The 26,452-nt window shown below is 45.8% G+C and overlaps 1 protein-coding gene across 2 annotated transcripts in view; it reads left to right on the top strand.

The window, feature by feature from the left end:
* The first annotated feature begins 4,244 nt into the window (after positions 1-4,244).
* Positions 4,245-26,452, top strand: part of LOC141148136 (integrin alpha-D-like) — a 90,317-nt gene continuing 68,109 nt past the window's right edge. The window contains exons 1-7 of one of the 2 annotated variants that reach the window (XM_073635320.1): positions 4,245-4,382; positions 6,786-6,888; positions 7,065-7,150; positions 8,517-8,587; positions 13,352-13,466; positions 15,016-15,143; positions 22,938-23,083. In XM_073635320.1, the coding sequence (XP_073491421.1) occupies positions 4,346-4,382; positions 6,786-6,888; positions 7,065-7,150; positions 8,517-8,587; positions 13,352-13,466; positions 15,016-15,143; positions 22,938-23,083 (686 nt within the window). In that variant the 5' untranslated portion in view covers positions 4,245-4,345. The remainder of the gene's footprint in view (positions 4,383-6,785; positions 6,889-7,064; positions 7,151-8,516; positions 8,588-13,351; positions 13,467-15,015; positions 15,144-22,937; positions 23,084-26,452) is intronic. The other variant, XM_073635319.1, reaches the window with a different exon arrangement.

Below are 26,452 nucleotides of genomic sequence, written 5' to 3'. Positions count from 1 at the left end.
TTTCTTTGGCACTGGTCAGGCTGCATTGATGGCACAGGTCAGGCTGCATTGATGGCACAGGTCAGGCTGCATTGATGGGACTGGTCAGGCTGCATTGATGGAACTGGCCAGGCTGCATTGATGGTACACGTTAGGCTGCATTGATGGGACTGGTCAGGCTGCATTGATGGGACTGGTCAGGCTGCATTGATGGGACTGGTCAGGCTGCATTGATGGCACAGGTCAGGCTGCATTGATGGGACTGGTCAGGCTGCATTGATGGGACTGGTCAGGCTGCATTGATGGCACAGGTCAGGCTGCATTGATGGGACTGGTCAGGCTGCATTGATGGGACTGGTCAGGCTGCATTGATGGGACTGGTCAGGCTGCATTGATGGCACAGGTCAGGCTGCATTGATGGGACTGGTCAGGCTGCATTGATGGGACTGGCCAGGCTGCATTGATGGTACACGTTAGGCTGCATTGATGGGACTGGTCAGGCTGCATTGATGGGACTGGTCAGGCTGCATTGATGGGACTTTTCAGGCTGCATTGATGGCACAGGTCAGGTTGCATTTCATGGGCACTGGTAAATATTTTAGTACACCATTTGGTTCAGAATATTTTTTTTTCCTGTTTTCCTCCTCTAAAACCTAGGTGCGTCTTATGGTCAGGTGAGTCTTATGGAGCGAAAAATACGGTATATACCAGCTTTGGTCCATAATGAAAACACTCCTGTATACACCGCCCTTTATCTCTAGCTTATCTAGTAAACACAATATATTGGTGTAAGGTTCCCTGAATTGTGAATGAACACAAATATTAACTCAATAGAGGGACCTACGTGAGCAGGTTAACAGAAGAGTAAACAGCCGGCACTATATCTTATGTGTCAGATCTCTCCCTTCTGCCTCCTCAGCTCACAGGCCAGCAAATCCTGCACAATATTCAAACAGTATAAACAATATTATATTCTATAGGACGGCTCGCTTTAGCAGTTCAATGCAATTTGAGCAGATGAGGACAGAAACTTATAAAAAGGTGAGAAGGGTAATTCATTAAAATCCAGGTGTCTTCAGCTAGCCTCTTTTATGTTGTAAATAAAGTAATCCAAAAAGGCAAGGTGTAACAATGTTAGCAAAGCCGTGATTTATCCTGGTATAACTTCATTTCTTTTTATAATCCTAAAGATGTCATCTGATGTGTACTGAGCATAGGCATCTACTGGCCGTGTCCGTTATAATAGAGGGTTTAACTTCCGTGGGACTGCAAGTACCACCAGCCAATCTGTGTGGGTGTTGTTTAACAGCATTGTCCTTACCGTTAACCTGGGCTATGCCCGCTCACCACTCCAAGTATCGGATGGATTAGATCACGGTGCAGATGATGAGAAGACTCCGGCCGGATCTCTTTTTCTGTCTTCGCTCTGGAAATGGCGGCCGCCGCTCCATTATTATACAGCTGCAGCTCGCTGGGATCTGAATTGCAGGCCCCTCTGGATGACCTGAAACACCCGCCGGTCCGCTGCACTGAAGAAGCGATGCTGTCCGCAGAGATCCCTCTGGGTATAGCTGTCCGGCTTCCCCGCTGTGCAGGCCACAAATCGTCAGCAAACTCCCCGGTCTCACAGACCTCCTGCTGGCGGAGTCAGAACGGTGTCCAGAGAGGCTGATCTAGGCCACGCCCGCCGTTTTTATATCCTCTCCCAGCAGTCTGTTCTGTTCGCTCAGCATTCTGTTCCTTGTAGTTCAGATCAGTCCTGCTCGCAGTGTCACTTCAGCATTCTGAACTACACGTCCCATGATGCTTTGCTCTACATCCTCACACAGGAAGAGAGGAAATTCACACATAGAGTCCAGCAAACACTAGAGAGAGCCAACCCCACATTAACAACACAGAAAATGTCTCTAACTTATAAGCATAATAGCTGACCTTGGCTACATATGGATGAAGGGTTTCAGTTTACTCGTTTATTTTCTAACCAGTTGAACCCAACGGACTTGTGTCCCCCCCTGACCATTCATCTTTATAAGACGGCAAAACAGGAACAAATCTGGATCCCATGGATGGAACACTTCTATGGAGACTTTGGCTGGTTCTCCAATACAAGGAACCAGCCTAAAATTTAGTCCACACGAGGATACCAGTTGTCATGGATCCATCTCCTGGTCCCCGATCCTTATCCTCGTCCATCCTCCCCCCGTGATGATGTCCCCTGCTTGGCTTCTTCCTCCTCTTTCTTCTGACCGCTTCTCTAATTTCCTCTAAGCTCAGGTTACCAGATCTTTAACGCCCTAATTTTTAACCACACCCGCAAAACCATGCCGCCATTTGTTAAACTGAAAAAAGTTGGTCAGAGGGGGAAGCTTGAGGCTCAAATTTTACACGACCCGGCAGCTCCGGGGGGGGGGGGACAAATCCCATTTCCCGTGGACAGGCCCCTCTCAGGAGGGACAAATGGCAATCTTATTCTAAGCTCACATCCCTGGTTACTGCCATTTATTTCTAGACCTTCACCATCTGCTTTTACTTACCAACCAAAGCTGGCCATACATTCCATTTTAGGAGCATTCATTCGATTTTCTAATGATTAGTGGGGTCAAATCCAAAATGGTTTTCAACTAGTCATGAGAAAATTGGAAGGAGCGGGATGGAAACTTTCTCGAACGAACCCAATTCCAACCATGAATGGTGGTTTTTGTTTGGGAATACTCCTCCATATTGTAATGAAACCCGATTAATATGTCTGGGATTCCATACAAGCAGCAAATTTGAATGACCATCGAACACAATTTGTTGACTCATTAATGGCAAGATTTAAAGTGGTATTAGATTCTACCATTTGTACCTACAGGCAAGCCTATAGTAAAACTTACCTGTAGGTACCAGGGGCGGACTGACAACTTATGGGGCCCCCGGGCAATAGGAGATTATGGGGCCCCCAGGAAATAGGAGATTATGGGGCCCCCAGACAATAGATTATGGGGCCACACAGTATACACACATATAGTATACACACACAGACGCACAATATACACACACAGTATACACACACAGAATACACATACAAACACTGAAAAGGTACTGGAGAGGCGGATTTTTACATACCGTCCATGGTTTTATTGAGGCAGTGCCCGAGTGCCCCAATGGTCAGTCCGCCCCTGGTAGGTACTGTGAATATCTCCTAAAACTTGCACAGTTTAGGAAGATATTCAAAGTGCATGCAGCCAGTGACGTCACTGGCGAACATGCTCTGAAGGTCCGGCATACAGTGCGGCTTCCCCGCGCATGCACGGGAGTGACGTCATCGTGCCCCCGGCCACTCATGTAGCCAGAGGACACGAGGACCAGGGGAAGAGCCCTCTCAGCAGTGACAGCGCGGCGCTGGAGGGCTTCGTTCTAAGGTTATGTCTCTCATAATGTGCTAGTATGTGATGCACCCCACGCATTATGACATTGCCTTGCAGGGAATTTTTTTCTTTTATCAACAACTGCGGTTTACTACCGCTTTAATGCTTTGATGAACGATTTGTCAGAATTTCCGTACAACGCTTAAACGAATTTCTACCGGTGTATGGCCAGCTTTACCAGAGAGATCACTGAAACCGTGAGCTACAAACCTAAACTACACCACAGAGATGGCTGACCTTCTCACAACCCCCCGACCTCCAGAAAGAGTCCTCCATGCCTCCGATGAGCCCCCGATTCTCATTATGGGAGGGCCCGGGAACACGCGGTCCAGCTTTCTGGAGATGTGCTCTTGGGGTTTATGTAACTTTTTTTTTTTTTTTACTATTTACCTTATAATTATTATTATTATAATTCAAAAATCTATTGAAACAGAAAAGTACAATAAAATATCATCAGAAGTCCTCGTCTTGTGTTATATGGAGGGGGTCGGTCCGTTCTCCATTCCTCCAGGTGTGAACCCAGAACGTGAGGTGTCTACAGAGATCAAAGCGCGAGCGCCGCTTCCCACGCTGCCTTTCCTGAGCGCAGAGCTGACGCTCAAAAACCAAACCGCAATACTCAGAGCACCTCAACGAGAGGAAACCACCAACCACAGAACCCAACCACAGCCCTAATACAGAACATAATCTGATTATACACACAGCTCAGTATAACCTTGTGTAGTATATGGGCTCCCTCTATACAAGGCTCTGCACAGTCAGCATCCCCCCCGGTGTGGTACCTGAGCACCCTGTGCAGTATGCAGTCAGTGGATGGAGAGGAGGGTAGGTGGGGGGGGGGGAGTTGACTTTCTGCTGATTTCCTTCTCTGGGACAGTTCAGTTTCCTGCAGTCTCTGTGATATCAGTACAGTAATCCTCATACTGCTAGACCCTGATACAGACGGTGGTTGGGCGATGTCAGTTCTCCAGCGATGGGTCATCTGCGTTCTGGGTGAGTACGGGCATTACCACATCCTGTGTGTGCTGCTGAGGGGGAACCACGGGAGGGTTAGCAGGAGAATTAATCAGAGGAGTTTTATATCATTTATTGTGAAGGGTCAGTTCACCCAAAACGAAACCTGTCTATGACCTCTTATCCTACCCCCCCCACCTTAATCCTCCAACCCTAATACTATCAGCCTAAACCTAACCCTCAACCCTAATTCTATCCCCTTAACCCCAACCCTAATTCTAAACCCCCAACCCTAATCCTCCAACCCTATTACTAAACCCCCAACCCTAATCCAATGACTCCAAACCTAATCCCCAACCCTAATCCTATCCTCCTAATACTAAACCCCCAACCCTAATCCTATGACCCCAAAACTAGCCCTCAACCCTAATTGTACCCCCTAACCCTAATCCTCCAACCCTAATTCTAAACCCCCAACCCTAATCCTCCAACCCTATTACTAAACCCCCAACCTTAATCCAATGACTCCAAACCTAACCCTCAACCCTAATTCTATCCCCCTAACCCTAATCCTATCACCCCAAACCTAATCCCCAACCCTAATCCTATCACCCCAAACCTAATCCCCAACCCTAATCCTATCCTCCTAATACTAAACCCCAACCCTAATCCTATGACCCCAAAACTAGCCCTCAACCCTAATTCTACCCCCCCAACCCTAATCCTCCAACCCTATTACTAAACCCCCAACCCTAATTCTATCCCCCCAACCCTAATCCTCCAACCCTATTCCTCCAACCCTATTCCTATCACCCCAAACCTAGCCCTTAACCCTAACCCTAATTCTAACCCCCCAACCCTAATCCTCCAACCCTATTCCTATCACCCCAAACCTAGCCCTCAACGCTACCCCCCATAACCCCAACCCTAATTCTAACCCCCCAACCCTAATCCTCCAACCCTATTCCTATCACCCCAAACCTAGCCCTCAACGCTACCCCCCATAACCCCAACCCTAATTCTAACCCCCCAACCCTAATCCTCCAACCCTATTCCTATCACCCCAAACCTAGCCCTCAACCCTAATTCTACCCCCGATAACCCCAACCCCAATTCTACCCCCCAACCCTAATCCTCCAACCCTATTACTAACCCCTATCCCTAATCCTATCACCCCAAACCTAGCCCTCAACCCTAATTCTACCCCCCTAACCCTAATTCTACCCCCCCAACCCCAACCCTAATTCTATCCCCCCAACCCTAATCCTCCAACACTATTACTAAACCCCTATCCCTAATTCTATCACCCCGAACTTAGCCCTCAACCCTAATTCTACCCCGCTAACCTTAATTCTACCCCCCCAACCCTAATCCTCCAACCTTATTCCTATCACCCCAAACCTAGCCCTCAACCCTAATTCTAACCCCCTAACCCCAACCCCAATTCTACCCCCCAACCCTAATCCTCCAACCCTATTACTAAACCCCCAACCCTAATCCTATCACCCCAAACCTAATCCCCAACCCTAATCTTATCCTCCTAATACTAAACCCCAATCCTATCACCCCACACCTAGCCATCAACCCTAATTCTATCCCTTTAACCCTAATTCTAACCCCCCCAACCCTAATCCATTCACCCCAATCCTAGCCCTCAACCCTAATCCTATCCCCCTAATACTAAACCCCAATCCTATCACCCCAATCCTAGCCCTCAACCCTATTTCTACCCCCCCAACCCTAATCCTCCAACCGTGTTACTAAATCCCCAACCCTAATCCTATCACCCCAAACTTGGCCCTCAACCCTAATTCTATCCCCCTAACCCTAATCCTATCACCCCAAACCTAATCCCCAACCTGAATCCTATCCTCTTAATACTAAACCCCCAATTCCAATCCTATGACCCCAAACCTAGCCCTCAATCCTAATTCTACCCCCCTAACCCCAATCCTAATTCTATCCCCCTTAACCCCACAACCCTAATACTATCCCCTAATGCCCCAATCCTAATCTTTCAACCCTATTACTAAACCCCCAACCCTAATCCCACCACCCCAAACCTAACCTCCAACCCTAATCCTATCCCCCTAACACTAAACCCCTAACCCTATCAACCCAAACCTAGCCCTCAACCCTAATTCTATCCCCCTAACCCTAATATTACCCCCCTAACCCCCAACCCTAATACTACCCCCCTAACCCCAACCCTAATTACATCCCCCAACACCCCAACCTTAATCTCATTCCTCTAACCCACAACCCTAATCCTATCACCCCTAACATAGCCCTAAACCCCAATTCTTCTCCCCTAACCCCCCAACCTTAATACTATCCCCCTAACCCACAACCCTAATCCATGCAGCTTGCACATTCATGCCCTGGCCTGACAATCTGGATTGAAACTACTGTATTTTTGTTTGTTTGTTTCTTATTGAACAGCCTTCTCCTATGCCGGGACCTTTTTTGTTGATGTGGAGCATCCAATTATCTTCGAGAACAAGGACAAGAGCTTTGGTCATCAGGTGGTGCAGCTAGATGGATGGTGAGTGAGTGACAGGTCCTCTTTGACGCTTCCATTCTCTCAGACAACCATGTATGCATTCAGAGATTTGATGATAAATGTAAGGTGGGGGTATATAAAGAGGCACTCTGGGGATACTGGAGAAGAACTCCTTTTACAGATGAGAAAAGTGATATCCGTCTGTTGTGTCTTTTCAGGGTGATAGTCAGTGCTCCGCTCCACCAAGGGACAGGAAAGTTGTATCGCTGCAACCCGAATACTACCCGGTGCTTCCCCATCTCTGGTAACATTGTATTTAGATTTCTCTGTAGAAGCTCCATATTAGGAGACCTATTTATAAAGATCCGTAAAATCAATACATTTAGTGTCACCGTGAGTCAATTGTTTTGGTATGGGGGTGGAAGGAGCTTCATTGGACCTGTAGTTATGTCCTTCTGACCTGCCATCATCCTTTTCGAAGAACAGTTGTTGTCCGTGTTGTCCGACCTGTAGATGGCCTTCTGTTGTGCATTTGTCCTCCCTCTGACCCGCAGCTGATCTTCTCCTGACCTGCAGCTGTCCTTCTGACCCATAGCTGATCATCCTCTGACCCCCCTGGTTGACCTTCTTCTGCCATGGTTTTGACCTCCTTTGACCTTTCTTAAAAGTTCTACCTCGGCTACTTCAATTTTTTTGAAATCCGTCTCCCCTGGATGATTTTCTTGCTGGACAGCAGGCCACTCACACCACCTCAGCTCCCATTGGAGATGTCCCCCTTTGGGGGTCCCCGATCTACAGTGCCACCCTTTTATTATTATAGTCAACCTTGTAAGTATGGTAGAGAGTGGGTTTTTATACTTGGTTTTATTTTAATTTTTATGATTTTTTTTTTTTCCTTGGGTAAGATCAGACCATACAGCAACTCCTTCTATTATATTATATTTTACTGAACTCACGAAGAGTGGATCAATCCATGAAATGCATAGAGCTATTGTATGCCGTGTCCCTATGCTTCAATTGATATCTGTCAGTATGTATGGTTTTTGATATTAATCGTTTATAATCACGTAGTCACCCCGTCTATATTGTATGTATAGATATACATTTTCTTTGAATTGTACCAGTTATTCTATTATACTCATGATTATGCGTTTTTATGTCCATTTATATAATAATCTGAATTCTTTATACCTACGTGCTTCTTTCAAAGTCCCAATCCCCTTTCCACTCTTTTTTTGACATATAGATAGGGATGGAGGCAATTGACCATACCAGGTCACCGCCTCATATAAAGTCCCAACTGTTCTCCTTTTTCTTATATCAATCTCTATATGAACACTCAATTCACATATGAGTATTGACATCACCAACTGCTTTGATACCCACGATGTGAAGCCGTCACTATTGGTAATGAGGCAGCCAGGCCCTGTACAGGGACCCCGGGCCTAGAGTCCGAGTCTGTGTGTCTTGGGGAGACATGGACTTGAATCCAAAGTAACATTATTCCAAGGGTCCCCCTGGCATACACCTCACAAAGAGTATCGTTCCCTTAAAATCCAGGGCCCATAGTCAGTAGGCAAGAGGCTAGCCTGTAGTCCTCTCCAAAAGCCCCTTTTCCCGGGTGAGTCTGTCACACCATACGTATCGAGTCACCTCTCTTTGTATTACAGGAATGGAAGACGGGATGAACATGTCCCTCGGACTGGCTGTAGCTGCTTGGGATAATCCACTTCAATTAATTGTGAGTCCCCTCTGTACTCATTACCAGTAGTGTAACTATAGGTATAGATGCCCACAGGGTCTTTGGGTGGGTGGGGGCCCCTGTGGGTAGATTACTGGGGCCCCCCCAGTGGGTAGATCATTGAGACAAAGCACACCTACTGATGACTTCCGCTCCCTTCTCTAAAGCCTGGTGCACAGTAGGATTGTGTCAGCTCTGGTCAGAATCGCTGTACTAAAGCCCCGTACAAATTGGCTAAATGTCGGGGGACGTCGGCCGGTTAAAAAAAAAAAGAAAACGTCCAACATTCAGCCCATCGGTCGTGCATGCTGGAAAACCAGCAGTCTGTTGACTCCTGATCAGCACTCTCAGCCAATGGCGGAGAGCGCTGATCAGCGTATTTTGGTGGGGGGCTATCAGTCACAAGCCCAAACAGGGAGGCTTCCAGGAAGGATGGCATGTCCCTATCCTTTCCCTACTGCTATTACTGTCCCTGACAGACGGGTGACCGGTCCCTATATTGCCCACTTGCGAAATGTGCGCCAAGCCTGGGAGCCAGGGTCTTAAATAAATCTGCCTGACCCAAGATGGCTGCCATGCACCAGCATCCAGTTGGAAAGCTCCACCAGCAACCCAGGAAACCATAGAGGAACCAAGTTCCTCTTGACCTTCTTTCCCTCTGCAATGCTGCTGCAGTTTGGTGCCACCTGCAGTGGAGAAAGTAAACGGCACCTGCCTACAAGCAGCCCAGAATCTTTGGGGCACCCCTGAGGTCCATGGGCCGACACACGCCAGATGCAAGAGTGGATAGGGACCAGGGAGGTTGAAAGAAGTGAATTTCCAGGACATTTTTACAAATGCCAAGGGAAAGGATGGAGTGAGGCTGTAAGGGAGGTCAGCCTTTGTGAGGATCAGAGAGGGCAGTTATAAGCTTAGACTTGGATTTTAAAGCCTTCTTTTTTTGAGTTCTTTAGAAGTCGGTGAAGGATTGGCCAAACCTGGCAATCCTGGGTTGTGCAAAGCGATCTCCGTGTGTGCAGTTGTGGATAGGGTCATTAAAGTGACCCGGTGAAAGACCAGGAGACCCAAATTCAACTACTGGTCAAATAAAAAATGTCTATTGGATGAGAGCCAAATAGAATCTGTCCAGGTCTATATGACAGCTGGTGGGGTCCCATAACCCATCTGACCCACATCTAACATAAATGGGCTCCTAAGGTAAAAGATGACCCTTGTGCAGCTGCATGGCATTCTCTGGTTGCGAGATATCCAACCTGTGAATGAGCTCCAATTATTCCCATTGTTGTTCTTTATTATCTGCCTGGTATTACTTGTGGTAGACGGGTCCTTGAACTTCCTCTTTCATTTGCTGCAGAAAGTTGCTCGGCTCCTGCAGTTTCATTAGTAAAACTAGACTTTCTTCCTCTAGAGATGGGGTGATGCAACTGCCATAGTTTCAATGGATCTACTACACCCCAGCCGAATTCCATATGTTAAAACTTAAATCTAAGGTCCTAAAGGCTGAGGAGCAATGGTGGACTTCCATCTGGTGGGGGAACCTTGACAGAAGTCAAACATTTTGATCCATAGATCACTGGACTCATGGAATGTCAGCTGGCCTTACCCAACATTTGTAACCCCAACATTTGTTTACTGTGCTTGCTGGAGGATCTGCCACTACATACACCTACTAAAAATAAAAAAAAATACTAGACTTCTGTTCATCTACGCCAAGAAACTCCTCCCACTACGACCTGGCAGTTCTGGGACAAAGGGCATGCAATGTCTAGGGCAAAGATGCCAAACTTAGATACTTAGTTTGCACCTTTAGGTCTAGATTGGCTGCTAAATTTGCCCAAATTATATTGCAATAGATTATGACAATTTTCACTCTCTTTGCATGGCATGGGATGCCCAGTTTGCATCTCATGGTATAACACGTGATTCCAGATTTGTAATCCCCTTCTACAACATGGAAGCCTTATTTTACCCCCTTGCATGGCATGAGACGGTCACTTTGAACCCCCTTGCATGGCATGAGATGTTTCGTTTGTACCCCCTTGCATGTCATGAGATGTTCAGTTTGTACCCCCTTGCATGGCATGAGGTGTTCAGTTTGTACCCCCTTGCATGGCATGAGGTGTTCAGTTTGTACCCCCTTGCATGGCATGAGATGTTCAGTTTGTACCCCCTTGCATGACATGAGATGTTCAGTTTGTACCCCCTTGCATGGCATGAGATGTTCAGTTTGTACCCCCTTGCATGATATAAGATGCCCAGTTTGCCTCCCCTGGTATAACATAAGATGCCACGTTTGTCACTCCGTGCATGATATGAGATGTCTAGTTTGCATCCCCTTATATAGCATGAGTTGCTTAGGCATGAAAAACATGAAAACACTGCACCCAGGGCAGATGCTCCTCCTGCTCTATCCATAAAAAAAATTGCACTCAGAGCAGTTCCTATGCCGTGCCCCCCCCCCCCCCACATGAAAACACTGCACCCAGGGCAGCTGCCCCCCCCCCCCCCCCCACTCCCAACATCATACCGGGAAATCCTTGTTTTAGGGGGTACAATGTACTCAATACCCATTCACATGGGGGGGCGGGATCTGGGGGCCTCCTTGTTATTATTGTATACTACTATATTCTAACTATATCATATAATAATAATAATAATAATAATAATAATAATAATAAAATATAAATATATATATACACACACACTACACTGACTACACTATATACTCTCCACTGTATTATCTATACTACACTGAGTGCACTATATGCTCTGAACTGTATTATATATACTACACTGAGTGCACTATATGCTCTGAACTGTATTATCTATACTACACAGACTGCACTATATACTCTGAACTGTATTATATATACTACACTGAGTGCACTATATACTCTGAACTGTATTATCTATACTACACAGACTGCACTATATACTCTGAACTGTATTATATATACTATACAGACTGCACTATATACTCTGAACTGTATTATATATACTATACAGACTTCACTATATACTCTGAACTGTATTATATATACTACACTGACTGCACTATATACTCTGCACTGTATTATATATACTACACTGACTGCACTATATACTCTGCACTGTATTATATATACTATACAGACTGCACTATATACTCTGAACTGTATTATATATACTACACTGAGTGCACTATATACTCTGAACTGTATTATATATACTACACTGAGTGCACTATATACTCTGCACTGTATTATCTATACTACACTGACTGCACTATATACTCTGAACTGTATTATCTATACTACACAGACTGCACTATATACTCTGAACTGTATTATCTATACTACACTGACTGCACTATATACTCTGAACTGTATTATATATACTACACAGACTGCACTATATACTCTGAACTGTATTATATATACTACACTGAGTGCACTATATACTCTGAACTGTATTATATATACTACACTGACTGCACTATATACTCTGAACTGTATTATATATATACTACACTGAGTGCACTATATACTCTGAACTGTATTATATATACTACACTGACTGCACTATATACTCTGAACTGTATTATATATATACTACACTGAGTGCACTATATACTCTGAACTGTATTATCTATACTACACTGACTGCACTATATACTCTGAACTGTATTATATATACTACACTGACTGCACTATATACTCTGAACTGTATTATATATACTACACTGACTGCACTATATACTCTGAACTGTATTATATATACTACACTGACTGCACTATATACTCTGAACTGTATTATATATATACTACACTGAGTGCACTATATACTCTAAACTGTATTATATATACTACACTGACTGCACTATATACTCTGAACTGTATTATATATACTACACACTACCTGCCTAATCTCCATTCATTCACTACACACGGCCGCCGTGTAAGCAGCCTTATTTAGTGTGGGGCGTGGACTTAGCCCCTGAGCCATGATTGGCCAAAGGCACCCTGCCTTTAGCCAATCATAGCTCTCACAGCACATCTCGCTGTGATTGGCCAAAGCATGCAGGTCAGGTGCATACTTTGGCCAATCAGCAGCACACTGAGATCTCACAGTGCATTATGGGGAGCTCCGCAGCAGAACAAACTAACAGCTGATGATCGACTCGGACATCCAGCCCATCCCTACTCTGAACCCTGCAAATGTCTTTCTTTGTATCACAGATACATTAACGTTGACATGTGATGTCCGATCTTCTTACCAGAAAGGATGTCCAGACTTTCTCTTCTTTCTTTTTATGGATTATTATTATTATTATTATTATTATAGAGGAGCAGAAGAGGGACAGGAGAGCCTTGCACGTGAGAGCTTACACTCTAAATATTGTCATTTCCTTTTTGTTTAGCATGATTGCAAAATTCAGTAAAAGTGTAAACAACAACAACTTCTTGTATGAAGAGTTCCTCGGAATTCTCGGGCGCCGGCCTGTCTCCACATAGGAGTCATGTGTTGTAGCCCATGGCGGAGGACACCCCCCCTCCCCCAGGGACAGGATCACTTTCATTGCTCCTACATCTCTTATGTAACAGGAAGAGCCCCCCGAAAGAGGAAGTGAATCTGTTTTCATAGAAATAAACTCTAAATATAAATGTTCGAATTTTATACAAATTAAGAGTATTAAAGGGAAACTCCAACTTTGCTGGCGCAAACACATCCGCTCCAGGTCCCCTGGATACATTGTAACGGTTTATTGTCCACTCCATCTTCCAGGTATGTGGGCCGACCCTGCAGAGAACTTGTGGACACAACATCTACGTCAATGGACGCTGCCACCTACTGGACGGGAACCTGAGAAGAAAGTACACCTTGCCCAAGTCTCTGCCAGGTAAGACCAGCTGTGTGAGAAACTGCAGATAGAAGCTGCCCATGTCCCTCAATCCAAACACTATTTCCAGATCCCATTCATTGTTACTGTACACTGCCTCACTGATCACCAATGTAAGGAACATTCTTCTCACTGATCACCAATGTAAGGAACATTCTTCTCACTGATCACCAATGTAAGGGACATTCTTCTCACTGATCACCAATGTAAGGAACATTCTTCTCACTGATCACCAATGTAAGGAACATTCTTCTCACTGATCACCAATGTAAGGGACATTCTTCTCACTGATCACCAATGTAAGGAACATTCTTCTCACTGATCACCAATGTAAGGAACATTCTTCTCACTGATCACCAATGTAAGGAACATTCTTCTCACTGATCACCAATGTAAGGAACATTCTTCTCACTGATCACCAATGTAAGGGACATTCTTCTCACTGATCACCAATGTAAGGAACATTCTTCCCACTGATCACCAATGTAAGGAACATTCTTCTCACTGATCACCAATGTAAGGAACATTCTTCTCACTGATCACCAATGTAAGGAACATTCTTCTCACTGATCACCAATGTAAGGAACATTCTTCTCACTGATCACCAATGTAAGGAACATTCTTCTCACTGATCACCAATGTAAGGGACATTCTTCTCACTGATCACCAATGTAAGGAACATTCTTCTCACTGATCACCAATGTAAGGAACATTCTTCCCACTGATCACCAATGTAAGGAACATTCTTCTCACTGATCACCAATGTAAGGAACATTCTTCTCACTGATCACCAATGTAAGGGACATTCTTCTCACTGATCACCAATGTAAGGAACATTCTTCTCACTGATCACCAATGTAAGGAACATTCTTCTCACTGACCACCAATGTAAGGAACATTTTTCTCACTGATCACCAATGTAAGGAACATTCTTCTCACTGATCACCAATGTAAGGAACATTCTTCCCACTGATCACCAATGTAAGGAACATTCTTCTCACTGATCACCAATGTAAGGAACATTCTTCTCACTGATCACCAATGTAAGGGACATTCTTCTCACTGATCACCAATGTAAGGAACATTCTTCTCACTGATCACCAATGTAAGGGACATTCTTCTCACTGATCACCAATGTAAGGAACATTCTTCTCACTGATCACCAATGTAAGGAACATTCTTCTCACTGATCACCAATGTAAGGAACATTCTTCTCACTGATCACCAATGTAAGGAACATTCTTCTCACTGATCACCAATGTAAGGAACATTCTTCCCACTGATCACCAATGTAAGGAACATTCTTCTCACTGATCACCAATGTAAGGAACATTCTTCTCACTGACCACCAATGTAAGGAACATTCTTCTCACTGACCACCAATGTAAAGCAGCCCAGCAGGTTCTGCTCTCTGTCTGGCTGTTTCTCTGACTGCAGGGCTGGGTGAGCTTCAAGTGGTGTCTATCACACAGGAACTTACAGACACATTCTCCATTGTCCTAAACTGTCTCTTCCTCTGTAATAACAATAGGTTATGCTCTTTCTATAGAATGCAGCTTCTGCCTGGACATCGTCTTCCTCATCGATAGCTCCAGCAGTGTCAATGTGACAGACTTCAATAAAACGGCGCAATTTGTATCACATGTTATTTCTGGCTTCAATGAGACAGGCACAGAGGTAAGAACCCAGAACCTCCAGGGTGTTATCCTACAGACACAGAGGTAAGAACCCAGAACCTCCTGGGTGTTATCCTACAGACACAGAGGTAAGAACCCAGAACCTCCAGGGTGTTATCCTACAGACACAGAGGTAAGAACCCAGAACCTCCTGGGTGTTATCCTACAGACACAGAGGTAAGAACCCAGAACCTCCAGGGTGTTATCCTACAGACACAGAGGTAAGAACCCAGAACCTCCTGGGTGTTATCCTATAGACACAGAGGTAAGAACCCAGAACCTCCTGGGTGTTATCCTACAGACACAGAGGTAAGAACGCAGAACCTCCTGGGTGCTATCCTACAGACACAGAGGTAAGAACCCAGAACCTCCTGGGTGCTATCCTACAGACACAGAGGTAAGAACCCAACACCACCTGGGTGTTATCCTACAGACACAGAGGTAAGAACCCAGAACCTCCAGGGTGTTATCCTACAGACACAGAGGTAAGAACCCAGAACCTCCTGGGTGTTATCCTATAGACACAGAGGTAAGAACCCAGAACCTCCTGTGTGGTAACCTACAGACACAGAGGTAAGAACCCAGAACCTCCTGTGTCTTATCCTGCAGACACAGAGGTAAGAACCCAGAACCTCCTGTGTGTTATCCTACAGACACAGAGGTAACAACCCAGAACCTCCTGGGTGTTATCCTACAGACACAGAGGTAAGAACCCAGAACCTCCTGGGTGTTATCCTACAGACACAGAGGTAACAACCCAGAACCTCCTGGGTGTTATCCTATAGACACAGAGGTAAGAACCCAGAACCTCCTGGGTTTTATCCTACAGACACAGAGGTAAGAACCCAGAACCTCCTGGGTGCTATCCTACAGACACAGAGGTAAGAACCCAGAACCTCCTGGGTGCTATCCTACAGACACAGAGGTAAGAACCCAACACCACCTGGGTGTTATCCTATAGACACAGAGGTAGGAACCCAGAACCTCCTGGGTGTTATCCTATAGACACAGAGGTAAGAACCCAGAACCTCCTGGGTGTTATCCTACAGACACAGAGGTAAGAACCCAGAACCTCCTGGGTGCTATCCTACAGACACAGAGGTAAGAACCCAGAACTTCCTGGGTGTTATCCTATAGACACAGAGGTAAGAACCCAACACCACCTGGGTGCTATCCTACAGACACAGAGGTAAGAACCCAGAATCTCCTGTGTATTATCCTATAGACACAGAGGTAAGAACCCAGAACCTCCTGTGTGGTATCCTACAGACACAGAGGTAAGAACCCAGAACCTCCTGTGTCTTATCCTGCAGACACAGAGGTAAGAACCCAGAACCTCCTGTGTGTTATCCTACAGACACAGAGGTAACAACCCAGAACCTCCTGGGTGTTATCCTACAGACACTGAGGTAACAACCCAGAACCTCCTGGGTGTTATCCTATAGACACAGAGGTAAGAACCCAGAACCTCCTGGGTGTTATCCTACAGACACAGAGGTAAGAACCCAGAACCTCCTGGGTGCTATCCTACAGACACAGAGGTAAGAATCCAGAACCTCCTGGGTGCTATCCTACAGACACAGAGGTAAGAACCCAACACCACCTGGGTGTTATCCTATAGACACAGAGGTAAGAACCCAGAACCTCCTGGGTGTTATCCTATAGACACAGAGGTAAGAACCCAGAACCTCCTGGGTGTTATCCTACAGACACAGAGGTAAGAACCCAGAACCTCCTGGGTGCTATCCTACAGACACAGAGGTAAGAACCCAGAACCTCCTTTGTGCTATCCTACAGACACAGAGGTAAGAACCCAACACCACCTGGGTTTTATCCTATAGACACAGAGGTAAGAACCCAGAACCTCCTGGGTGTTATCCTACAGACACAGAGGTAAGAACCCAGAACCTCCTGGGTGCTATCCTACAGACACAGAGGTAAGAACCCAGAACTTCCTGGGTGTTATCCTACAGACACAGAGGTAAGAACCCAGAACCTCCTGGGTGTTATCCTACAGACACAGAGGTAAGAACCCAGAACCTCCTGGGTGTTATCCTACAGACACAGAGGTAAGAACCCAGAACCTCCTGTGTCTTATCCTGCAGACACAGAGGTAAGAACCCAGAACCTCCTGTGTGTTATCCTACAGACACAGAGGTAACAACCCAGAACCTCCTGGGTGTTATCCTACAGACACAGAGGTAAGAACCCAGAACCTCCTGGGTGTTATCCTACAGACACAGAGGTAAGAACCCAGAACCTCCTAGGTGTTATCCTATAGACACAGAGATAAGAACCCAGAACCTCCTGCGTGTTATCCTACAGACACAGAGGTAAGAACCCAGAACCTCCTGGGTGCTATCCTACAGACAAAGAGGTAAGAACCCAGAACCTCCTGGGTGCTATTCTACAGACACAGAGGTAAGAACCCAACACCACCTGGGTGTTATCCTATAGACACAGAGGTAAGAACCCAGAACTTCCTGGGTGTTATCCTACAGACACAGAGGTAAGAACCCAGAACCTCCTGGGTGTTATCCTACAGACACAGAGGTAAGAACCCAGAACCTCCTGGGTGCTATCCTACAGACACAGAGGTAAGAACCCAACACGACCTGGGTGTTATCCTATAGACACAGAGGTAAGAACCCAGAACCTCCTGGGTGTTATCCTACAGACACAGAGGTAAGAACCCAGAACCTCCTGGGTGCTATCCTACAGACACAGAGGTAGGAACCCAGAACTTCATGGGTGTTATCCTACAGACACAGAGGTAAGAACCCAACACCACCTGGGTGCTATCCTACAGACACAGAGGTAAGAACCCAGAATCTCCTGTGTGTTATCTTACAGACACAGAGGTAAGAACCCAGAACCTCCTGTGTGTTATCCTACAGACACAGAGGTAAGAACCCAGAACCTCCTGTGTCTTATCCTGCAGACACAGAGGTAAGAACCCAGAACCTCCTGGGTGTTATCCTACAGACACAGAGGTAAGAACCCAGAACCTCCCGGGTGTTATCCTATAGACACAGAGGTGAGAACCCAGAACCTCCTGGGTGCTATCCTACAGACACAGAGGTAAGAACCCAGAACCTCCTGGGTGTTATCCTATAGACACAGAGGTAAGAACCCAGAACCTCCTGGGTGTTATCCTACAGACACAGAGGTATGAACCCAGAACCTCCTGGGTGCTATCCTACAGACACAGAGGTAAGAACCCAGAACTTCCTGGATGTTATCCTACAGACACAGAGGTAAGAACCCAACACCACCTGGGTGCTATCCTACAGACACAGAGGTAAGAACCCAGAATCTCCTGTGTGTTATCCTACAGACACAAAGGTAAGAACCCAGAACCTCCTGTGTGTTATCCTACAGACACAGAGGTAAGAACCCAGAACCTCCTGTGTGGTAACCTACAGACACAGAGGTAAGAACCCAGAACCTCCTGTGTGTTATCCTACGGACACAGAGGTAAGAACCCAACATCACCTGGGTGTTATCCTATAGACACAGAGGTAAGAACCCAGAACCTCCTGGGTGTTATCCTATAGACACAGAGGTAAGAACCCAGAACCTCCTGGGTGTTATCCTACAGACACAGAGGTAAGAACCCAGAACCTCCTGGGTGCTATCCTACAGATACAGAGGTAAGAACCCAGAACTTCCTGGGTGTTATCCTATAGACACAGAGGTAAGAACCCAACACCACCTGGGTGCTATCCTACAGACACAGAGGTAAGAACCCAGAATCTCCTGTGTATTATCCTGCAGACACAGAGGTAAGAACCCAGAACCTCCTGTGTGTTATCCTACAGACACAGAGGTAAGAACCCAGAACCTCCTGTGTCTTATCCTGCAGACACAGAGGTAAGAACCCAGAACCTCCTGTGTCTTATCCTGCAGACACAGAGGTAAGAACCCAGAACCTCCTGTGTGTTATCCTACAGACACAGAGGTAACAACCCAGAACCTCCTGGGTGTTATCCTACAGACACAGAGGTAAGAACCCAGAACCTCCTGGGTGTTATCCTACAGACACAGAGGTAACAACCCAGAACCTCCTGGGTGTTATCCTATAGACACAGAGGTAAGAACCCAGAACCTCCTGGGTGTTATCCTACAGACACAGAGGTAAGAACCCAGAACCTCCTGGGTGCTATCCTACAGACACAGAGGTAAGAACCCAGAACCTCCTGGGTGCTATCCTACAGACACAGAGGTAAGAACCCAACACCACCTGGGTGTTATCCTATAGACACAGAGGTAAGAACCCAGAACCTCCTGGGTGTTATCCTATAGACACAGAGGTAAGATCCCAGAACCTCCTGGGTGTTATCCTACAGACACAGAGGTAAGAACCCAGAACCTCCTGGGTGTTATCCTACAGACACAGAGGTAAGAACCCAGAACCTCCTGGGTGCTATCCTACAGACACAGAGGTAAGAACCCAGAACTTCCTGTGTCTTATCCTGCAGACACAGAGGTAAGAACCCAGAACCTCCTGTGTGTTATCCTACAGACACAGAGGTAAGAACCCAGAACCTCCTGGGTGTTATCCTACAGACACAGAGGTAAGAACCCAGAACCTCCTGGGTGTTATCCTACAGACACAGAGGTAAGAACCCAGAACCTCCTGTGTCTTATCCTGCAGACACAGAGGTAAGAACCCAGAACCTCCTGTGTGTTATCCTACAGACACAGAGGTAAGAACCCAACACCACCTGGTTGTTATCCTATAGACACAGAGGTAAGAACCCAGAACCTCCTGTGTGTTATCCTACGGACACAGAGGTAACAACCCAGAACCTCCTGGGTGTTATCCTACAGACACAGAGGTAAGAACCCAGAACCTCCTGGGTGTTATCCTACAGACACAGAGGTAACAACCCAGAACCTCCTGGGTGCTATCCTACAGACACAGAGGTAAGAACCCAGAACCTCCTGGGTGCTATCCTACAGACACAGAGGTAAGAACCCAACATCACCTGGGTGTTATCCTATAGACACAGAGGTAAGAACCCAGAACCTCCTGGGTGTTATCCTATAGACACAGAGGTAAGAACCCAGAACCTCCTGGGTGTTATCCTACAGACACAGAGGTAAGAACCCAGAACCTCCTGGGTGCTATCCTACAGATACAGAGGTAAGAACCCAGAACTTCCTGGGTGTTATCCTATAGACACAGAGGTAAGAACCCAACACCACCTGGGTGCTATCCTACAGACACAGAGGTAAGAACCCAGAATCTCCTGTGTATTATCCTACAGACACAGAGGTAAGAACCCAGAACCTCCTGTGTGTTATCCTACAGACACAGAGGTAAGAACCCAGAACCTCCTGTGTGGTATCCTACAGACACAGAGGTAAGAACCCAGAACCTCCTGTGTCTTATCCTGCAGACACAGAGGTAAGAACCCAGAACCTCCTGTGTGTTATCCTACAGACACAGAGGTAACAACCCAGAACCTCCTGGGTGTTATCCTACAGACACAGAGGTAAGAACCCAGAACCTCCTGGGTGTTATCCTACAGACACAGAGGTAACAACCCAGAACCTCCTGGGTGTTATCCTATAGACACAGAGGTAAGAACCCAGAACCTCCTGGGTGTTATCCTACAGACACAGAGGTAAGAACCCAGAACCTCCTGGGTGCTATCCTACAGACACAGAGGTAAGAACCCAGAACCTCCTGGGTGCTATCCTACAGACACAGAGGTAAGAACCCAACACCACCTGGGTGTTATCCTATAGACACATAGGTAAGAACCCAGAACCTCCTGGGTGTTATCCTATAGACACAGAGGTAAGAACCCAGAACCTCCTGGGTGTTATCCTACAGACACAGAGGTAAGAACCCAGAACCTCCTGGGTGTTATCCTACAGACACAGAGGTAAGAACCCAGAACCTCCTGGGTGCTATCCTACAGACACAGAGGTAAGAACCCAGAACTTCCTGGGTGTTATCCTACAGACACAGAGGTAAGAACCCAGAACTTCCTGGGTGTTATCCTACAGACACAGAGGTAAGAACCCAGAACCTCCTGTGTCTTATCCTACAGACACAGAGGTAAGAACCCAGAACCTCCTGTGTCTTATCCTGCAGACACAGAGGTAAGAACCCAGAACCTCCTGTGTGTTATCCTACAGACACAGAGGTAAGAACCCAGAACCTCCTGGGTGTTATCCTACAGACACAGAGGTAAGAACCCAGAACCTCCTGGGTGCTATCCTACAGACACAGAGGTAAGAACCCAGAACTTCCTGGGTGTTATCCTATAGACACAGAGGTAAGAACCCAACACCACCTGGGTGCTATCCTACAGACACAGAGGTAAGAACCCAGAACTTCCTGTGTGTTATCCTACAGACACAGAGGTAAGAACCCAGAACCTCCTGTGTGGTATCCTACAGACACAGAGGTAAGAACCCAGAACCTCCTGTGTCTTATCCTGCAGACACAGAGGTAAGAACCCAGAACCTCCTGTGTGTTATCCTACAGACACAGAGGTAACAACCCAGAACCTCCTGGGTGTTATCCTACAGACACAGAGGTAAGAACCCAGAACCTCCTGGGTGTTATCCTACAGACACAGAGGTAACAACCCAGAACCTCCTGGGTGTTATCCTATAGACACAGAGATAAGAACCCAGAACCTCCTGGGTGTTATCCTACAGACACAGAGGTAAGAACCCAGAACCTCCTGTGTGGTATCCTACAGACACAGAGGTAAGAACCCAGAACCTCCTGTGTCTTATCCTGCAGACACAGAGGTAAGAACCCAGAACCTCCTGTGTGTTATCCTACAGACACAGAGGTAACAACCCAGAACCTCCTGGGTGTTATCCTACAGACACAGAGGTATGAACCCAGAACCTCCTGGGTGTTATCCTACAGACACAGAGGTAAGAACCCAGAACCTCCTGGGTGCTATCCTACAGACACAGAGGTAAGAACCCAACACCACCTGGGTGTTATCCTATAGACACAGAGGTAAGAACCTAGAACCTCCTGGGTGTTATCCTATAGACACAGAGGTAAGAACCCAGAACCTCCTGGGTGCTATCCTACAGACACAGAGGTAAGAACCCAGAACTTCCTGGGTGTTATCCTACAGACACAGAGGTAAGAACCCAGAACCTCCTGGGTGCTATCCTACAGACACAGAGGTAAGAACCCAGAACCTCCTGGGTGCTATCCTACAGACACAGAGGTAAGAACCCAGAACCTCCTGGGTGCTATCCTACAGACACAGAGGTAAGAACCCAGAACCTCCTGGGTGCTATGCTACAGATACACAGAGGTGGGAGCCCAAGGAAAGAAATTAAGGCTTCCCACCATCCAGATACTTAGAGATTCTTTGTCTGAGCCAGGCTTAGATATTTCTTTCTAAGTGCATGGTCCTTTGTATGTGGTGCCCCTCAGCAGGAAAATGCCAGCCTGACCACCAAGGTTCTGGTTGGACAATGGTGGGCACTGAGAAAGATTGTATTGCCTTATACAGCTTATGGTGAGCAATGTGTCCAATGCATTGGCACTGGTCACATGGTTAAGCTTCGGAAAGATACATCAAAGCCATTTTTATGGGTGGATAGATGGGCAATTCATCCATCCATCCATATGTCTTTATTTTTCCTTCCTCTGGCTCAGCTGTGGGTATGGGATTGTGTATATGGAGCTTTTCATTTGGTTTGTCTTTCTCTGTTGGTTGAAGTAGATGGACTTCTGTCTTTTATTTTCCAACCTAACTATGTAATTGTGTAACCAGCTGTCTTCTCTCTTCTCTGCCAGTTCGCTCTCATGCAGTATGCCTACTATGCCCAAACACTTTTCAACTTCACACGATTTTCCACCGAGTTGAATTTCAGTCTTCTCAACACAATTTTACCTGACCATAGAAAAATGACCTATACCGGAAAGGGGATCCTCACAGCCATGTAAGTACCAGAAACATTTAATTTGCGGATAGCTGAGCAATATTGAATTTTTTTAACAGAAAAGTTTTTATTTTCTCCAGAAGGAGAGTATTTGAACATATAAAAACAATAAAAAAAACAACAGAGTGCTGCTAAATAATATGCATATACAATTATGGTGATTAATTTCAAATCAGACTACTTTAAGTATCCTAATACAAAGTTATGTATAATTCTTGATAAAGGAATAATAGTACATTCATTAATACAAAATCTTTTGATTAATGCATTTTCAAATATCTAATGGAAGGTGACTATACCTTTGGCTGAGAATCAGGTGGTGATGCTAGTCACTTTTATTTTTCTTTTATTTTAGTGGGGGGGGGGGAGATAGAAAGAAAGGGGGAGAGAAAAAAAGGAGGGGGGGGAGAGAGATGATGGAAGGGGAGCGAGGGAAGGGAGGGGGGGGGACAGCGGATGGGGGATTTAGCACACATCAAAGAAAAGTATATTGATCTTACTGGTGAGACCAAGCTCCCCAAACCTTTGAGAACTTTTTTGGGCATTTACGGTTAATATAAGTGAGTTTGTAAAGTGGTAGTGTAGAATTTACTAAGGCTTTCCATTGAGCGGCCGTGGGAGGGTCAGGTTGCTTCCATTTAAGCAGTATAGTTTTTCTAGCATAGAACACACAAACAATCTTTTATGGGTATTAGTTATGAGATTATCACATACTCCCAAAAGTAAGACAATCGGGTTCACTTGTATATGCAGGTTACCCACCGAATTAATAACATTCACCATCTCTAACCAAAACTGTTGTGTGATAAATTTAACAAAAGTGTAGCGCTAAAAATAACGTGCCTAGTGCGGTGTACAAAGGTGAGTTTTTACAACACTGAAAATAAAAATGAATTTATAGTGAGTATATTACATGCAAAAAATCATTCAAAGAATGTCTATAAATACTATTAAATATATGTAAATACGGTATATTCTCAATCTATATGCAGTCTGCAACTATATGCCAGGATTGCAATGTGACAGACAAATCCAAACTCAAACAGAGGATAGCAGAAATGTCCATAAACAGTTTTAAGTGTAACAAATTCTCCATGTAAATAAAGATGAAATTCAGTCTTGTAAATGGTGAATAAATCAGATTGTGAGGAGAACCACCACCGGATAAAGGGGAGGCTTACCAGAGAGTTTGAACACGTCAGGGCATATGCTCTACGTGTCAAACTAGCTTGTGTATAGTGGAATGGTATCTGGATCGATATCTTCTGGCAGGTGTCCCCCAAAGACTAAGTTGGATTCACATGGAATGTAATGCAGCAAACAAACCGAAGCTCAGATGTCCACAGGTATAGAAAGTTATCGAAAAAGAAAGAAAAAAGGGACCATAGTGTAATTCCGTATATAAAGTTGAATTTGATAAAATGAAATGACACTCACATGATTGAAGATAAAAACAGCGCTGGTATAAAATCGATATAGGCAACAGTGAGGATCGTTCTGACGCGTTTCATCTCTACAGGACATCATCTGGGGTGTTGAATGATAGGGCACGACCAGACAACATGTATAAAGGTACCTAGTTCCCCACCACACTTCGGGCATCTGTCTGACAGTGTCGGATATATTTTAGACAATCTCTGCGGCGTATAGTACGCTCTGTGGAGAAATTTGAGCTGAATATAGCGATCTCTCGCCGAAACCATGAGGGGAATGTACTGCTGTATTCCAATCGTCAGCTGCAAGGGCAGGCAAGTCCTCTTTCCATTTGTCAAAAGCTTAGTCCCCCCAGATGGTTCCTCACTTAGTATCCGCAAATATAGGGAGGATAAAATGCGGTCCACGTTTCTGGAAATCAGGAAAGTCTCAACCCCATGTGAGTGTAAAGTGATCCCCGACGGGTATTGGGCCTGTATCGCATGACGCAATTGCAAATATCGAAATATCATTCGTGAGGGGAGTTGAAAGTCGTTTTTCAAGTTATCATAGGGAAGGATCCTCCCCCCTGACATTACATGTTGTAGTATTTTAACTCCATATCCCGCCCACAAGGCCGGATCTGGAACTGTTTGAAGATGTTTCAATTTGGGATTACCCCATAATGGCGTGTATGGGGATACAGAATTTGGTTCAGTAAGTTTCCTAGACATTTGTTCCCAAACTCTAACTGTCGTGTGCATTGAAGACATTATGTCTGGATGTGCTTTAGGGCCCCTAAACACCAAATTACTCAGCGCCGAATAGGATCCCAATACAGCAGCCTCCAGGTTGACCACTGGATTGGACTTTGGCTGGGAGAACCACCAACGAACAGTTACAACAACCGCTGCCCAGTAATATTTTTTGAAACAGGGGAGTGCCAGACCTCCCAACGACAAGGGAAGCTGTAAGGTGGTCCGGGCAACTCTAGGGGTTTCTCCTCCCCACACAAATGTGTGAACTATTTGATCCAGCTTAGCAAAAAAGGAATTAGGGATGGGAACCGGGGTATTACGTAAGACATAAAGGAATTTGGGGAGGAACGTCATCTTAAGAAGATTAATCCTTCCTACAGGTGAGAGGGGGAGAGATTTCCAAGTCTGACATCTGGTGACAAGTTGGTGTAGGATCGGATCAACATTATCTGTTAGATATTGAGATGGATCTCGTTGTATTTCAATCCCCAAGTATCTGAACTTAGACACCATGGCCAATGGTACCCCCGGGTCCACAGGGGTTGTGGTGCAAGATAGTGAGAATAGGGTCGATTTGGTCCAGTTGATCCGAATGCCTGAGAAAGATCCATAGCTGTTAATAAGTTCCAATGCCGCCGCCAATGTAGCTGACGCATCAGGAAGATACAGCAGTGCATCATCAGCGTATAATGAAAGTCTCTCAGTCAATGGACCAACCGCTATGCCCTTAACCGTCGGGGATGCTCTAAGTAGGATAGCCAGGGGTTCAAAAGCCAGGGCAAACAGCCCCAGGGACAATGGGCATCCTTGCCTGGTTCCCCTGCCCATGGAGAAGGGGGGGAAAGTACTCCGTTTGTGCGGATTTGTGCGGTGGGACTATTATAGAAGAGTTTTATCCAAGAAATAAATTTGGGACCAAAGTTAAACCTTTCAAGGACCTGCCATAGGAACTCCCACTCAACCGAGTCGAAGGCCTTCTCAGCATCTAAAGAGGCCACCACACCCGGGAGGTCCTTTTTCCCCGCAAAGGATATGTTGGTGTATAGTCGACGTAAATTAATGTCGGTACCTTTACCCGGCATGAATCCCGTTTGGTCGCCATGGATTATAGAAAGGATGACCGAGTTGAGCCTAGTTGAGAGTATTTTAGTGGTTATCTTGGCATCTACGTTTAAAAGCGAGATGGGGCGATACAAGG

The sequence above is a fragment of the Aquarana catesbeiana genome, linkage group LG06 (genome assembly GCF_042186555.1).
Source record: "Aquarana catesbeiana isolate 2022-GZ linkage group LG06, ASM4218655v1, whole genome shotgun sequence".
NCBI lineage: Eukaryota > Metazoa > Chordata > Amphibia > Anura > Ranidae > Aquarana > Aquarana catesbeiana.
The sequence above is the reverse complement of the archived record's forward strand: the minus strand, read 5'-3'. Positions and strand labels throughout refer to the sequence as shown.